General features: G+C 41.7%; 1 protein-coding gene across 20 annotated transcripts in view; it reads right to left on the bottom strand.

Annotated features, from left to right (window-relative positions):
* Positions 1-18,006, bottom strand: part of MAST2 (microtubule associated serine/threonine kinase 2) — a 147,847-nt gene that overhangs the window by 83,553 nt on the left and 46,288 nt on the right. For 16 of the 20 annotated variants that reach the window (XM_085511566.1, XM_085511562.1, XM_032446373.2 and 13 more), the window contains one exon: positions 4,115-4,146. In XM_085511566.1, the coding sequence (XP_085367692.1) occupies positions 4,115-4,146 (32 nt within the window). Of the gene's footprint in view, positions 1-4,114; positions 4,147-8,010; positions 8,062-9,492; positions 9,514-18,006 lie in introns of those variants that run through there. The other 4 variants (XM_085511572.1, XM_085511576.1, XM_085511570.1 and 1 more) reach the window with 2 other exon arrangements.

Genomic DNA, 18,006 nt, shown 5'->3' with positions numbered 1-18,006 from the left:
TTTACAGCCATCAAAATATGCTATTTGGGGGTTAAAAAAACAAACCTGTTTTTACTGAATATACTCTGGGTAATCATTATTTTTAATGTTTCTTATGTCTCCAGACTCATTCTCCCCCAGACACGCACTATAAAGGTATATTTGGTACAGATGTCTGACAGCAGGAAAGAATTAGTACCAACATTTGCATCTGAAATTAAAAGCTGGTGTTGCAAATCTCGTTTGCTGAGGAAATTACCCTGTTCATATTTAGATAGAATTTGGGAAAATGGTATTTTCTTTCTATTAAACATTACCTTTAGACATCGCAAAGATACAGCAATCCAAGCTGGTCAACTGCCCAAGAAAACATGGGGAGTTCAAACAAACCCACAAAGTTCATACAAAAACTGAACATGTCAATAAAGTTTGTATTACGAACAACTGCATTCATTAACAGTGGGACAGCAAATAGGAAACTGGTTGGCCCCAATGCATCCTCAGCCAGATCCAGTGACTGCTGGGCAGCCAAGGCAGCAATGTAAGCATTACACCCACAACCACCACATGTTGTGTTACACACACAGACATGAGCCTCTGTTCTTCTAGGCCTGGAGCATCCTTGGTGCACTTCACATGCAGGTGCACATCAAAAGCACCTGGAAGCTGAAGGCAGCAGTACAAAAACAATCTCTGAGGCACCGAAAGGAGGGAACAGAGTAACGGCCCCGAGTAATTAAACCACTTCCACTAATAGGAAGGAGATCAAAGTATGGGCCTATCACTCGTCATTTGCTGATTGATGTTAAAGAAAATATTCATGAATGGTAATTATTTTTGCGAACAAAATATGAGAAAAACATATCCAATACATTTATGTGCATAATTTATTCAAGGAAAACTTTGAACTCTGATTATTGAGCCACACTAGAGACAGAATGCCACTACTCATACCTCTATTAATACTTGCATCACTCATACACATACATTACTCATCCTCTTTACAACATACAACTCAGCTGAGTGAAATTTCTTTTAGTGTGTTGAACTGAACCCTCCACAGGAGCACACAGACTTCAAACACAATGAGAACAAAATGGTATCTCAATAATTGAGCCATTTCTCTTAGTGATGCCCTGTGCACAACTCCCTCTCCTGTTTCAGGTGCCTACTCAGCCTCTATTTAAGATTAGACTGCAAGACCTCCAAGGGCAAAACCATTACAGTGAGCTTGTGTTCCCTTCTACTGATACAGAAGAAGAGCTGATAACAGATTTCCCAGGCTCTATTCTACCACTCCTTTAGCTCAGCTTCTACACAAGACCTTTAGGTGGCAAAATTCCTCATGCTCTCAGTACTGAGACATCTAACTCCACTTCTTTTCCTCAGCACAAGGAAGGGAAGCAACAGTTGTTCATGCCTACTGTCAGTTCCTGCACAAAAATAGACGCAATAATACAGACTCAGGTAAATATGAAGCAATGAGTCAGATGAAGACTAAGTTAGAAGTGCTGTCAGAAAGGGCTCTCCCTTCTCCATTCAGCGATGACAAGTAATCTCACTATTTCAGTCTAAAACCTTTCTGACTTAACAGTTAGCCAACACAATGACCTAGGAAGCACAGAGTGGACCACAGGAGGAAGCACTTCACTGCTGCCCAGAGAGGCTGTTGAATCTCCATCCCCAGAGATCTCCAGAAGCTGCATGGCACAGGGCCTGGGCACGCTGCTGTAGGTACTGCTGCTGGAGCAGGGGCTGGGCCACATAATCCCGGAGGTGCTTTCTCACCTCAGCCATTCTGTGAATAATCAAGTCTTCCTTTTACCTCCGGCTTGCTGGCAAATAATGACTAGCTGCCACGATACGATTGTTTTACAGCAGTTAATGTACCCCAGCCTGCTCACTAGCAGAGAAAATGCTGAGTGGCTACATATTTCTATATAACACGATTGACCCCAAACTGCAACAAAGGCTGGAGTTTGTGCAGAAAATGGATGAACCTCTTGAGGATTCCTGGCTCTGAGCCAGAGGCTCCATCCATCTGTCAATTCCTGCTTCCCTCCTGCCAGCAAACAAAAGTCAGTGAATGACAGCCAGTGACTCAGGGCCTTGCTACATCCATAACCATCCCCACTCCTTAGCTACAGTACAATGCCTCTTCAGAATACATTTATTTTTTCATATGGTGTTCACTGGTAAGGTGATGCAGGTAAAAGAAAAGCCTCCAGAAGGACTTAGAAAAGCCTACAATACATATCCCAGTGCACATTCTTAGGGCACTCCTTTTGACAGGATGATTAAATAGATTTATAACATATATACTATACATAAACACACAGATATCATTATTATTGTCCTTCTTGATAAAAACTTTAAATTCCTGATTTAAAGACTAACAGTGGATTATTATTTTATTTAACTTTACATCAAGTAAGCACTCAGATACAGGGATATCCAAATCAGATGCCTCAGCTCCACGGTACCTTCTTCAGTGATCCCATATGCTTATCAATATGGCATATTGATATATCAATATACATAAGCCATAATGCACCACTGAGTTCTTAAACACACTTCTCAAGGAAAGAGAATTCATTTGGTAGAACTGACAACAAAATCTGGAATTCCAGAAAACAGAAGTAATCAACTAAGTAACAAATGCAACTAACTGAACATGTTTCAATTCCTCCCAGGCTTTAGTCTCACCAGTAGCTGCAAGTCTGTGTTTTAAATTTATTACCTGGGTTGTCTTAACAAAGATTGCTATGATGGCAGAAAACTAAGGAATCAAGTAATAAAAGCTGAAGGTGTTAAATCAGTGTAGAAATAAAACAGTCATTTAGTCACAATCCAACAAAACATTACACACTTGAAGGATTTCATTTGTATCTCAAGTATTTCAAATGTAAACGTATGAACAGTTGTGTGCCGTACCCATCTCCACACTTGAAGGAAGGGAAATTCTCTGGCATCCTCCATCGCAACTTCACATTTTTTGTTACAAAAATAACGTTGTGTTAAACAAACAAACACAAACCCTACTGGTAATTCTCTGTTCCACCAAATGTTCAAAGAACCTTCACAATCTCCAACTCATCAGCATCACTTCCAGCACATCCAGCAAATATAGCCAAGCTTGCCTTCAAGGCACATTGGCCAAACAAATACAAATAAGAACAGTTTCACATTTTTATTTACGTGACTCTTTGTGCGGTCAATCGCTGTCATGTGAACTAAATAAAAAGTTTTGATCACATCCCATTAAAAACAAAAAAAAAGCCTTTTGATTCACTGCATTGTTCAGGACTGAGTCAGTGGCACCACACAGCATCTTCCAAACAGCACCTCTTATACAAAGGAGAGAGCTTGTGTTACATGGTTGAAAGTTATTTCTCAGTAAAACCTGAGGAGAAAAGGTTACGTGCTTTTGTGAGCTTCATGTCTGTGGCATACAAGCTTTGGGAAGCCATTTCAAATCACACTGCAACAGCAGCCAGTTCACATCCTTTTCCTTTCATACAATGCAATCAATAGTGCCATCTTTTGCACCATAATTCTGTAAGCATAGTAGAAGCTAAATGCTCTTACTGTAACTGTTAATTCACTAAGATTTTTTAAACATCACAATACTAGAAGTCTGCTACTTGTTTATACTTAATTTTAGAAGCCTGCTTATCCCAATATCCACTGCTTGGTTGGAATATCTCTGTGACACAGAATGCTCTGCATGCACCTGGCTGCACAGCATCCGTGCACAGAGATTTCTGCCAGCACAGACTGAAGAGCAGTCATCAAAGCAGTCCATTGCACATCAATAACCAGAGATGGCGGCCGAATCGTTCTGGGGATGTCACAGCAAGTAACACTCAACACCGCCGCTCCTTCCATGGGAGGATCAGCTGAAGCTGATAATTAGCAGTAAGCCTACACGACTACTAACTTTCCTACTACAGATAAGGAAATTAATAGAGGTTGAACCTCAGAGAAATGTAAGCTGGCTGCTTCCAAGTGCCTGACAGATTCTTGAAAACACCAACAGAGAAAACAGATCTGCCCATCTATATGGCTTCCACAACTGAACTGCTACACACGTTCAAATCAAAGCACATAATGAATAAAGAATAGTTCTACTTACAAGCTTCCTCTTCTGGGGAGACTGAGCTCCTTCTGGAAAACAAACAGAATTAAAAAGTAGAGTTAATTTCACTTGTTTCTGTATTCCTCACCTAATTCTCAGCAGCAGCAGCTGAGCAGCCCCTAAGGGTCGGGGCCACCAGGTGGCAGCAGCCAGCCGAGCTCTGGGGAGCATTGCAGCTGCTGGAGCTAAAAGGTGAAAACACAAAATACATTTATTATTTGCAAGTAAGAGTTCTCTAAAGTTTGGAATTTATTACGGCTTTGCAGCACTGAGCAGATTTCACGTGTGAATTCTCACAAAGCTGACAGCTCCCAGCACCGAGGAATAAATTCCTGCCATCAGACAAACTTGTCAAGATCTAATCAAAACATTTCAAGTGTGTGAGATAATAAATTGTGAGCATCTATAACAGGTCGTATGTTTTATATTCTAAAAAGGTATTTCGTCTACTCTCATTTATTAGAAAGAATTAAAAGCTTCCAACTGTGAAGTCTGCATAGCAATGAATGCTCTTTGCAATGCAAGTGGGTAAGAGGATAAGGTGTAATTATATAATTCATATACCTCACACTGTTCCAGGTTTGTGTGTAATGTATATGCATACACAGACATACAAATACAATGGCACAGGTTGCCAAGAGGTGGTGGATGCCCTGTCCCTGGAGACATCCAGGGTCAAGCTGGACAGGGCTCTGGGCACCTGATGGAGCTGTGGGTGTCCCTGTTCTTTGCATTTTTGAGACATGAGGCTCACACATTGCCTTAATCCAGGCACGAGGGCTGCAGAAGAGCTCTAACACTTCTCATCCTTGAGATTCTGCCACAGAGAACAACCTACAGGAATCATGATCCAGTAATAGGAGCAGCCAAACCTTTTCCTTTCCTCTGCTGGACACTAGTTTTACTCACATGATGAAAGCCTCAATGCTTCTTACACTGTAGCTATTTCAGGATCAAACACACCCAAGGTTAAAAGAAGGATTTGAGCATTGTCCATGAAATCATCTTTTGAAATCTGTCATCAGCTGAGTTTCCAAATAAAGAAGGAAACATACAAGCAGATGACATCTCAATGCAGCTGCACTGTTGCCCCGTCCATGCAGTGATCCTTTTCAGCCCTGACATGGCTGCGGGATCAATAGGCTTCCAGTTAACCCAGCAGTGGTGTGGCCACCGGAGATAGCAGCGAGCAGCAGAACCAGCTCTGCCTCTTTGTAGTCACCTAAAAAAGCTCCATCTCAAAGAAAAAGGCAATACACAATGGCTGGGGATGGAAGCAAGGAGGGAGCGGACAGCAGTCACAACTGATGCACATCTCAGGACGCTCCCAAGGAAAGCTGCAGACCTCCAAGGGACACAGTGCCAGTAAATACCTGAGTGGGGATGTGCTCACAGGGCAGACACTCAGCTGGAGTTTATGCCAGCTTAGGAGTTTTGTGCTGCAGTGGGACCCACTGAGAGCAGGTTCTACAAATGATAGCACAATTTCCAACATGCAGCAGCACTACAATAATGCTGATTAAATACCTATGTGAAACATAACAGAGAAGTCTAACAGCATTTCCTAAGTACCCTCTGAAAGTGAAAACTGCTCAGAATCAGTTTTATTGTGCAGACTAAATGTTTCAGATACTAGAAGATGGAGGTGTGATTTGACTGGCTCCCACCCACTCTACAGCTGAGCATGCCATTACACATCCACCCACCCTTTGAAAACAAATCACATTTGAAGAGTTAAGATAACTCCTAGTAGAGCGCTCAGCTGCAACTGCTTGGTCTGAAGCACTATTTACAGGGTGCAGCTGTAACCCTTCCTGCAGAAGTGCTATTTTCACACTGACCGCCTTTCCAATGAGGATGCTCAGATTCAGAAGGCCTCTTCCCAAGGCACACCTGTCTTCCCCAGCACTTCTGCTGCCCATCCCTGCAGACACCATCACAATCCCACAGCCAGCCTCCCTGCCAGGCAACAGCACATCCCCCCCACACAGAGCCCTACAGTTTATATTTGGCTTACACTAAGTGTTGCATATTTTAAATGACTGCTGCACGTTATTCACAAGGAAATTCTGGAAGTGGAAACAAAGAACCTCTTACACAGATCCCACGTCACACAAAAAATAAGAATTGGATCAAATCCTGTGGTACACAAATGGCAGCAACAGACTGCGCTGGAAGTTAATCTTTTGTATCAGATCCATGTTTCAAGGCGCAGTTATTAAACGTGCAGCCTGAGCTCCACGTGACAAAAGCGGCAGCAGGTTTGCAGACAAGAAGTGAAAAAATGAATTTGGGGAAAGAAATGCAGCATCAGAGCATTTAATAAAGCTGGTTCTGAGCCCCTTCTTGAAAGGACTGCCTTGTATTTGTTTCCTTCTATCTTATCATCTCAAATAATGCAGACACAAAATCACACCCTCACAACACACCACAGTTCTGATCTCATAACAGATCCAGATCCCCATCATTTTTCAAGCAGCAAGGAAGTCAAAACAGAAAATATGTTGGTCATTATAAGCATAATTTTTGGTTTACATAATGTATGGTTTTCTACATACGTACTGAAAACATCATATTCTACAGTGATCTCTTGTATACAGAAATTGCCATAAAGCATAATTGTTTCACGGAACAGAAAGAGTGCTATCTTTCTGCATGCATATATGCACACTACATGGAATGGAAATAAAGTCTATTTGTTCATTGACCTATGTGACAACCCGCATCTTTTAAACTGATATGTTATGTTATAAAAGTGTGAAGAGAACAGGAGCCCATCACTCAGAATTGTCACTTTATCTCAATCCTGTAATTTGCCCTTGAATATGGAGCCGCACATATGGCACAGACCCACAGGCAAAGCTGGATGCTGGAGCTGCACTGATGGCAGTTTAAATGCAGCCCTTTCAAATTCAAGGGAGAACCACGGCTGCCTTCAGGATGCCTCACACTTTTGCCAGAGCAGCCAGTGTGATTCCTGAGATTGCCTCTGACCTTGGCTTCCTGCACGGCCGCTCACTGTCAGACCAGGTGGGACAATAGACAAATATTTTTACAGCTATAGCAGTAAATACGTTTCAGTTAATAAGTTAATATTTCACAGATGATGAAATTCCACTGACACTGGCTGACCTGGTACCATGCGCTCATGTTTTAATTTTTTTTCCTTTGCTGACTACATTTGCTTTAGGGTATCTACCAACCAGCAGGGGATTAATTAAATCTCTTTCTATACATAACCATTTGCATTACAGAAATGATATAATGAGGGTTAGAATCTCCAGTTCTGATGGAAAATACAACCTGGCCAGGCAAGGACAAACTGTAATCCATCCATCAGATTAACAGCAAAGAATTTTTCATGGTGATTAAAAAAAAAAAACAAACCACCACCCAGCCCACATTAAGCTGCTCTTTTTCCTACCAGAATCACTGAAGAAAAATAATTTCCTTCTTTTCACCATATCATTGTAAATGGTTATTAAAACAATCCTTCTCAATTTCTCTCTCAGGTAATGATTACATTTGAAACTGTTTGCCAAACTCATCAGCAAAGAATTTTAAACAGCAACACAAACCATCTCTGTACCGAATGCCAGATCAGCCAATGGAACACACTGCAGATACTATTTTATATCATATACTGTCTTCTTAGAAACTAAATTCAGAATCGTATGGTTACATCATCTGCTTAACTACAGTGATGCTTAAAATACAGAAAACAAATGCCCAGACATTCTACTGTCATTCAAAACACAGGGAGGACACCGAGCTTCATTCCCAGACCTGACTCAGCACCATACTGGATTTATACCTGAAATCAACCGCACACATCCTGAGCTGCCAAACCCAGCGGTTCTGTTCCCCAAAGTGCCCCCCCTAAGAACTCTCACCTTCATGGCTGTGGGTGCCAGATCCTTCCGGACCATGTGCACAGCACTACGATGGTTCGTGGTACACTTGATTGGCTGTTACCTGTCTATAGAAACATCCCTTGCAAAGCATACTAACGTATAAAAACAACAAGGGGAAAAAAGAAAAAGGAAAAAAAAGACAGCTGTTGTGCTGACAGATGACCCCATTTCTCTAAATAAACAGTTTATATCAGTCTCAAAACTAGTGGGTCAAGAATCAGCCAATGATGCATTTAATGTTTCCAGCATCCTCTGGCCTTTTTGCACTCTTCTGCAAAGAAAAAAAAAACAAAAACAACCTTGGGTTTATTTCAAATAATGGCAAAGAAGAAAATAAAGCTTAAAGCCCTTTCAACTTCAAACCAAATTCTCAATCACTGCTTATTATTTCCTCATCCCCAATGAGCCCTTCTGCCTGAGCAACAGAAAGTTCCCCCTTCGCAGGCAAAGTGAAGGATCTGGGCCACATCTGCACATTAACCTCTCAACAATATATGGCTCTGGAAGTTGCCCACTAACCTTTTGTACCACTTAACCTCTGGGCTCGTCATAAGACTAAGGCTACTGGTGACTTGACCTCAAGTAATTATAGAATACATCTCAAAACCACTGAGAATTTCCACTTTTCACAGAATGTTCTGAGTGGGCTCCACTTCCATAAACGTGCATGTTGTATAGATACATAGACTGACTTTAAAAGTATTCCTATAGGTATTGTGTATCTCTATCTGTATGTACAGATAGATAAGCATTGTTTTTTTATATGAGCTGGAGCGAGAACTCCATGTTACCTACGCCACATCACGTTTTGAAGCCCACAGTACATGATGCAGCGCACCATGGGTCCAACCAAACCCACTCATGTCAGAAAATGCAACCAAAGCCACACATCATAACTGGGACAGACAGATGACAACACGAACAATGTATGCAAACCACATTCCCAAGTGGCTGAGATGGGCCCACAGCAGCTGCAGCCGAGCTGTGGGTTATGTGCAGCGTGGGCACTCGCAGCCAAGGCTTGCTAACAGAATAGTGAATGACTTGCAATTCTCCAAGTCTCATTTCCTCTGCAGCGTTCATTCCTATCTCTTATTCGGGACTAGGAGCTCAGGGTCAGTCTAATTTCATGCTATCAGTGAAGCAGCAGTCTTTCTTTCTCAGTAAAGAAAATAGCTACCTTCATATTTGATCCCAGGCTTTTCAGCTGAGGTTAAACAGTGAATGGTTTCTGAAAATTAAAGCCAACCCCTGAGAACCCCGGTCACATTAAGAAGAGCAGGTACAGTAACTCAGCTGTTCAATCCTGGATGTCAGCACACTAATTTACCATCAGCTTCATTGTCTTCCCCAAGGCTAACAACAAAAAAAGAAAACAGCCATTGTATGGCAGCAGCTCTCTCCAAATACATTTGCCAAACTTACTTTTAATACGTAGCACATAAAAGATCACAGATATACCTTCATTTGAAGATTACAGCTTACACATTGCAGCCCCAAGAGTTGTAGATGTGGCGCAGAAGCACAGAACAAGCAGCAGAAAAGACTTGCCCTCAGAACAGTCAATATATAAAACACAACAGCAACAGCTTCAGCAGCTGTCAGATAACGGACTCCCAAAATGATGTAGTTGTCCAAATGTATGGACCAACTACATACAAGCCAAGATGCATGGTAGTCTTCTGTAAATAAAAGGCAGACTACAGCTTAAAATCTGAGAACTAACATACTTAACCAACTCCAAATCTTTATTACCTGCACTATATTTCTGAACAGATTAGCCTGAGGGAGAGGAATACTGAGAGGAATAACGCGCACAGCTTAGACAGCTCATTAATCTTTCTCATTACCTAATTCTAGCTATACAAGGCCACAAAGCACATTACTGATCCAGGCTGTGAGCAGAGCAGGCCGCCCAGCTCTAACTGCCACCCAAATAACAGGAGCAACACTCACAACCAGGCCACACCAGCCTGAGAAATGTAAGTCAGAAGGTCATGCTGTGCAAAACTTTGGAAAATGCAGAAAGGAGCGTCATCCCGGAGACACACAGCAGCTCACTATTGTTAGACACTGCTCTGTAAAGCTGTCTTGACTTGCACCAAAAATTCCTTCAAGACTGGGCATGCAGCGACCGCAAGGAAACGGTCACAGCTGCTAAGAATGCCAAGAGCATTACAAATAAACAAACCCCATTTTATTCCCTCTCTTGTTGGCTTGTACTAATATTAATCTGTGATTAAGTCGGTTGTCATTCCTACAATACACACAGCGACTCCTTAAAAGGCTGTTTCTAAAAGAGCTGATGGTCGGCTTCAAGGCTACCTGTCCACTCGTTTTACTTACAAACATCATCAAGTCTCTTCTGTTCAGTTTATAACTGAGTACTCGAGCGCAGCACTCACGTGGGTTACCTTGCTTAGAGGTTCTGTAAAACCATGGGTATCTCATGTTAAAACAACTGGGGCTGCTCACCAGATCAAATCCATTCAGTGCATTGGTAATGCAAGTGTGGAGCAAGGATCAGAGGTTACAAAGACAATTACATTGAAATATGTAGCTCAAGAGAACTCTAATAGTGAAGCTGGACCCAAAAAGGTTCACTGTCAGCTCAACGTTAACATCACTATCAGGCACCTCATGACAGCCAGAAGGGTCCCTGTTATCGTCAGGTTTGCCTCTCACCAAGGCCCCAGTCATATGCTATTTAAGAAGCAGACAGGCAGGAATGAAATCAATTGTGGCATTATCCCTCCATGTTAGGCTGAGACATTTGACACAGAATTGAAGAACATTCTGAGTTGGAAGCAACCCCCAAGGATCACCAAGTCCAACCCCGGGCTCTGCAAAGCACCACCCAAACCCAAACCCCACAGCTGAGAGTTCCTTCAGCTCCTACTGATGGGGCCATGCCACTGCCCTGGGATATTTGCAACCACATATTTCTCAAGTAATTTTGGCACCAAGAACTTCTGTATCAGACCCTGAAATGAGACCAAGTTTGTTAATATCAGATCTCTGGGAAAAAGCCCTGTGGCAGAGGAACAACACTGATCCTCCAACAGCCCCCACCCTGCAGGCGTCCCCCACCCTGCCCAAAAGCTGCACCACATCCCTTCCACATAGATCATGTGAGAACACTCTCAGAAATTGAAAGCATAAGCAATCAATTTTAAAGATATTTAGTAATTAGCCCTAAAAGGGATTCCGAGCACATAAAGCTCCCTTGCCTTCATCCCGTTTATGACTGATAGCATCTGTAACCTCACGAGGCATCCATTAAGTTCAGTAGTTAATTACATCTGCTCTGAGCGGACGTTATTTAGAGAACAAGCAGATGTAATTTCTCATTGCTTTGCTCATCTGCACGAGCCACTCCAGCTCACCCCTCTGCAATCTCTGCTTCTCAGCAGCCGCGGGGCAGCAGGAACAGGAGGAAGGTGGTTGGTTTTGCAAGGGAATAAAGACAGCCCTGAGCTTTATGAGGACCTCCACGTGCTGGGAACCATATGAAAGTCTGGAACAAGCAGGTGCCCAGCAACATTTGTATCTCTGTGAGCAGCCAGCAGAATCCTTCTTTCTGCTCTCATCAGAGAATGGTGCAATACTGTTCACGTGCACTGGGCTTCAAATCATAGCCAGGCTGAAACCTAAATCCTCCATACAAGTAAAAGAAGAAAGGGCTTTACTGCTTCATTCCCAGATAATATTTACAGCAAAAGCAAAGAGCCACAGAAAGTCCGTAGTCGCATTACGTGCACAGGGAGACAATGATCCCCTGGAAATACAAGGTGTGACTCATCTGAGTTACATACAGAATATTTCTACAGCTACCTGCTTAGAATTCATCCTAGAAAACAGTATTTTCAATTTAAAAAAAAAAAAAAACATTAAAGGAAGCTCTCCCACCAGCTCTTTAAAACACAGTTTTAGACAGGTGTTATACTTGCTCTGAAATATCTAAATCACCGTAACTATTAGAAATAACTGACAATTAAGTGTTCTCCTCAGTTTTGATCAGGTAGAGGAACTGTGACAATCACCACTGCTCTCTGCCACGGTCACATGTGACAAGCAGGTGGAAAATAGAATGCAAAACTGCAAAGCAGTGCTGGGCCAAACCCAAGATTAACATACAGATCAAACTGAGCGTGGTGAAAGGTTTATGCTGATGTATGCAGGACAATTTTGGGCTGGGAGGGGGCAGAGCCTATCTTGGGAAAGCAACATCTATTGCTTTCGAAATGAAAGCCAGTAGAGCTGGGAATCGCAGGCACCGCCTGACCTCATCCCTGGGCATATTTTTAATCAGCCACATCCAGGCTGTCCGTCAGGTGTATCACAAACTGCACAAATGTCAAGTGAATTAAGGTTTTCGTGCTCTCTGTGATTTCTCATATGAAGAAGCATGTGATCTTCCACAGATTCAGTTCTGAACAACCTCACAGTTAATACAGTTGGATAATTCAGGCTTCCTTGGTGCCAAGAGATCTGTTTCAGAGCAAAGGAAAATTCATCCCCAATTACAGAACAAGTAAAATGCAGACGCGCTCCCAAAGCACAGATTTGAGAAACTGCAGACTGTGCCTAATGACTTTAGTTCTGATGGGTGATTAGTGTGCTCTGTAATGGACTGACAGAAACAGCTGATTCTATTACAAGGACATGTCCTGGCCAGAATTTTCTCTCTGTTGCACTTAAATTATAAATATGTACTCTCTTGAAAATATATGGAGACAAAAGACAGTAATCAATCTCTAAAACTTCTGTCTTCTGTCTTTTATAATACTTCAAATTAGAACAAACAATGACTTCATCATCGGGAAAAGACTCTCAAGCATTCAGGACTGTCTGCACAGCCATTACTCTTCCACACTACAAAGCATTCAGGTCTCTTCATCCTCAACGCCTTCCGGCCCTTTGGAAGGAACTGCAAGGTTTTGGTTCATCCAGGTGTTGGCTTCAAAGGCATATTTTAAGGAATATTGTACTTTGTACCTATGAGTACAGAAGAAACTTACAAGACTTGCACATTCATCAGAATTTGCCATTCAACAATTCTTTCCTCTGAGCAGGACTGAGAAAGGGGCTATTCCTGAAGCTGACGGATCACACAGCAGCCGCGCTAATCAGTGTCTCTGTTCATACCTGGAGGTTCAGTTCCAAACATGCTCACAGCACTCAGCCCATGTTGGCTTCTGGGTTGTGAGCACACCATGGCTTTATTTCAAAAGTCATTAACACACTGTTTTCAACTGAACGCCTTTAGCATACTTTGGAAGCACTGGAACACAGAACTGAAGCCCATACAAGGCTCACACAACCTACAAAAAGCCAGACACGCTGGAAAAAGTAGCACTTAAACCTCAATACGAGCAAAACAAAGAACCAGAATGATGCAATCACAAATAAAAACACATGCTATATATTGCTATGCGAGCTTGCTCACAGCTGTTTTTCAACAGTTTCTTTGCAATTTCTGTCCACCCATCCCACTCTTACAATCAGTCCCACCCAGTAGCACTTCTCAGAGCAGAAGTTAAAGTTTTGATGTGCTTACCAGGAGCGTTAGAGGATTTTTCTGTGTAAAAAGCATATGTAGTATCTGTTAAAACTCTTAACTGTCATAATAGCTATTAATATAATAAGAACACTCACTGAAGTATTAGTATTTTTGTTTGAGAGGGACTGAACTATGAAGGAAAAGCTAAAAAGCTCATTTAGTTTAGCGACCATCTGTGGAGAAATAACTCGAGTAGCTTACAAAGAAAGACCTTCCAACAGCAACCTTCCACCTGCACACAGTGTGGTATCATACGCTGCTTCCTCCATCAAGAAAAACCTTGGTTTATTTCATTTTAGTGTTTAACTCCTTAATCCATCCTTAAACATGCATTCATTTTCTCAGCTGCTGTGGTCGATTTTTTAAAACCATTCATTGCCTACAAAAGCACACCTGGATTCAGCTCAATAATTTACCTCTAGATTTAGTTCTGTTAACCGATGTGTTTCATTTCCATAAACAGCTTAGACACAGATAAAGTAGTTCCACCATTTTCTGACTGCAACAGGTTCAAAGCTCCTGGAATGTTATCACTGTAATTTCTCATAAGATAAAGGCACAACAACGAAAAGCAGGGATGATCCCCATTTACTCTTCTTTTCAGAATAAAACATTACACCAAACTCAGCTCAGTATTTTGAGCACATCATTTTCTTCCATTGAGTGGTACACCCCCCCATCAAGAATTCGGAAGGTTTATTTCTAATTTATTTGTTGAATTTGGAATTCTAATAGCAGAAAGTAAAACCTCTGTTTAACCCAGAAATTATGGGTGATTGGCAGCAGGGAGATTTAAGCATCATCCATAATAACCCCAAAGTAATCCTAGTGCAGTGTCTGGGGTTACTGCAGATTTACATATACGGTAAGTAGCATTCTTGACTTAACATCTTATAGAGTCTTTTCTCACTTATGTGACCAAAAAAAGCAGGTTACAAGTAACACAAAATTCACAACATTTACAAAGATGCTTCTCCACTTTTACATATTCTCCACCATCTTCTTAAGTAACAAATCAGACTTTTTTTCTGCCCATTGTTTATTTTCATCATGTTATGGTGGTTAAGAGAAAAAATGAGATGGCTCACAGGGATGGGACCTATCAGAGTCTGATCTGGTGTGTCCTCACTAGGAGATGAGTCCCTGTGAAAGTGCCCTGCTTTGTAAGCACAGGGCTGGAGATATTTCAGCAACCAAAATCAAACTCTCTCCCTTTGCTGAGGCTGTCAGAAACCAGCCAGTGTTTGTGCCTACTCTGCCTGCATTGCAATTACAGCTTACTTAAAAATCAACAGGCGTCACAGATGAAGACAATCTTATTTTAATTTTCCCAGTAATTCTAAGTATTTTTAAGCCTCTTTCTACCCAAGTTTAACAATGAATGGAAAATGCACACAGCATTTCAACGCACGCTGATTCTACAAAGCAGAATGTATGCTGTAAAACAAACTACAGAGAATCATTCACAAAATATCTAATGAACAGCATTATGTCTTGCTTTTAAGATTAAATACTTCATGTCTTCTTAATAGCACTGCACTGCCTATTCAGTCATAAAGAGATAATGAACAGGACATAAAGCTAATGAAGCAAATGACTGACTAAATAGAGTAATACCTCCAAACATTCATACCAGGCGAGGTTCAAACAGGGCACCAAGAATTTCTTCACAGAGAATGTGGTCAGGCGCTGGCACAGGCTGCCATGGGGCAGGGGGAGTCTCCCCATCCCTGGAGGCATTTTGGAGATGTGAGGACATGGCACTGAGGACATGGTTAGTGGTGGGGCTTGATGATCTTTTTGTTGGTTCTCCCATTCACTGTGTGAATTACAAAATTACTCCAACTCTTCTTATCCCTGAGTAGGTTAAGCATTCTCAGCATCCCTCAGGCTCATACAGACAGCTGGGTAATGTTTTCAGTGCGCAAGATATGTCGCATTAAGAACCAAAAAAATGTAGATTAGAGGTAAATAATCGATTTTTTTATAGCAAAATGTTAGATAAGACTTCAGTGTTTGCCATTAATTCCAGCATGCAGTACATTAGTATATACTGCACAAGAGCAAACATTTCTAAAACTGTGAGGAATTCATTAGGTGAGGAATCAACACAATGCCAGAACTGATATATACACCACTAAATGTTCATACTCCTACATAAAGCCAAACTAACACGAATTTCAAAAAGAAAAGAATCCCAGAATGGCCTGGGTTGGAAGGGACCTCGAGGATCATGAATCTTCAACCCTCCCACCACAAGCAGGGCAACCAACCTCCACATTTAATACTAGACCAGGCTGTCCAGGGCCCCATCCAACCTGGCATTGAACACCTCCAGGAATGGGGCATCCACAGCCTCTCTAGGCAGCTGTTCCAGCATTTCACCTCTTCCATAATAAAGAACTTCCCCCTACTCCAACCTAAATCTTCCCTCCTTCAACTAAAACTATTTCCCCTTGTCGTGCTGTTATCCACCCATTCAAAGAGTTGACTCCCTTCCTGTTTATAGGCTCCATTTAGGTACCGAAAGGCTGCAACTGTTGACAGTGTACAGCTGGAGGGTGGATAAAAAGCAAACAAGTTGATAGGCAGCATCAAGGACAGGATGGAACTTAATATGGAAATTACTATAATGCCATTAGCTCAGTCAGAAACACATCAGCTGCTATGATGCCATGCCTGGTCCTGGCCATGATATTCACACAGACACATCCCAGGTCCCTTGCTGAGATGGTGCTACTGTGCTTAAAATTAATTTCCCTATGTAATACATAATTGTGCCTGGAAACATGGGGAAAAAAATGAGACAAAACTATCATCTGGACTCCAAGCACTAAATTTAAGGAGCAAGTTCTTAAAAGAGAGTAAATAATTTGTCCTTCTAGCCAAAAGAGCAGAGGTATCCTCAGAGTTCTACAGCACGACAGCATGGGTACAAAGCTGCGCCTTCCTATGTTCAGAGCAGGAATGTTTCCAATACAACAGAAATAAAGTAACCTTCCAGCGCTGGAAGCCACCATCTCAGCAAAAAGAGACTTTGGCTGCAAGTGATGACAGCCTCTTGGATTCTCTGAGTGAAATCACAGCAAAACTCTCATGGAAAGAAGGCTGTTCAGAACAAAGGACAATGCTGGCACAAGAACTGATTCATAAAACGAGTGTATATAAAAGTGCTAGAAACTGAAATAAAAAGTTTCTAATTTTCAGCTGACCGCATTGCTGAAACTACTGCAGGCTGGATTGTGAAGCATCTACGCTCCCTATGGTCCTATAGATATCCAGCTGAACAGGGTATGCACATTAATCCACTTGTGCGTGTACACACCGTGCGCAATATCAATACATACAATGCATGCAATGAAATTCCATTTCCTATAAATATATGGGAAGTTCACACATTTTAATGTGGACGTATCCAAGCTTCAAGGAAAACAGAAGAGCAAATCTTGTTCCAAAGCACCAAGAACATGTAAATTCCTGTATTATTTGAAACACACCTTCTTTTACAAGACTTCTTTCTTTGGAAAACAAAAGGTTTAAGAAGCCACAGGCTTCTGGAATGTATTTTCTAGATCTGCAATCTACAGAGGCATTCCAAAACAGCCCACAATATATTTAGCAGGCAAATTGTTAAAGCTTAGTACAAGAGGAATCTTCCTAATCTGCTTAAGGACAGGATATTTCAGAGGCAACATGGCCGCTGCTATATGCCTGTGTTTCCCTGTACTAAGCCTGTTTATTTTTTGTTTTCTCTTCAGTCTGATTCTCTGGGGGGGTTTAATTATTTTTTTCTTTTTTGCCCTCATGGTAGGATCACTTTATTATCTCATTTTACGGCTGCCGTTGCCATTTTCTGTTGGGACGCTTTGTTGTTTGCTTTGGGGCTCATCGTCAGTCAACCCTCTCTAGTTACGTACGACCTTCTTGGCTTTTCAGCTCCACTCTTAATACACCACAACTTGTCTTATGAGAGAGAAGCTGCACAAGTACCAGCTCCAGTTTTCACCAAGCGAATACTACAGGAGGATCTGTCTGCTGCTGACACACTGAGGTCCCAGCTGAAATACTTCTTCAGCCACGGATGTGTAATTTGGGATGGATGGAGGTAGATCACCACATCTTCACAAATGGATGCACACCAAGACCAGGAATCAAACTGCTGGAGAAAATGCTGTGGATCAGGATCTATTTCTGGGAGAAGAAAGAGCCTACCAAGAATCCAAAGGTTTTCTTTTAATCTGACTGTAATTCTACTGGCTATTACTGTCAGCGGTTATTTAGGGGTTTTGCATCTCTAAACTGTAAGGTTCTCACAATAAAGAAGAAAAAAAGGATGAGCACCTTGATGTCAATTAATGAAAATATTTAATTAACTTGGTTATTATTAAACTTTTACTCATTTATGATACAGA

The sequence above is a fragment of the Coturnix japonica genome, chromosome 11, assembly GCF_054131305.1.
Source record: "Coturnix japonica strain WE chromosome 11, WE-NBRP24, whole genome shotgun sequence".
In the NCBI taxonomy this organism is placed as follows: domain Eukaryota; kingdom Metazoa; phylum Chordata; class Aves; order Galliformes; family Phasianidae; genus Coturnix; species Coturnix japonica.
Note: the sequence above shows the minus strand (reverse complement) of the source record. Positions and strands in the feature narration are given on the sequence as shown.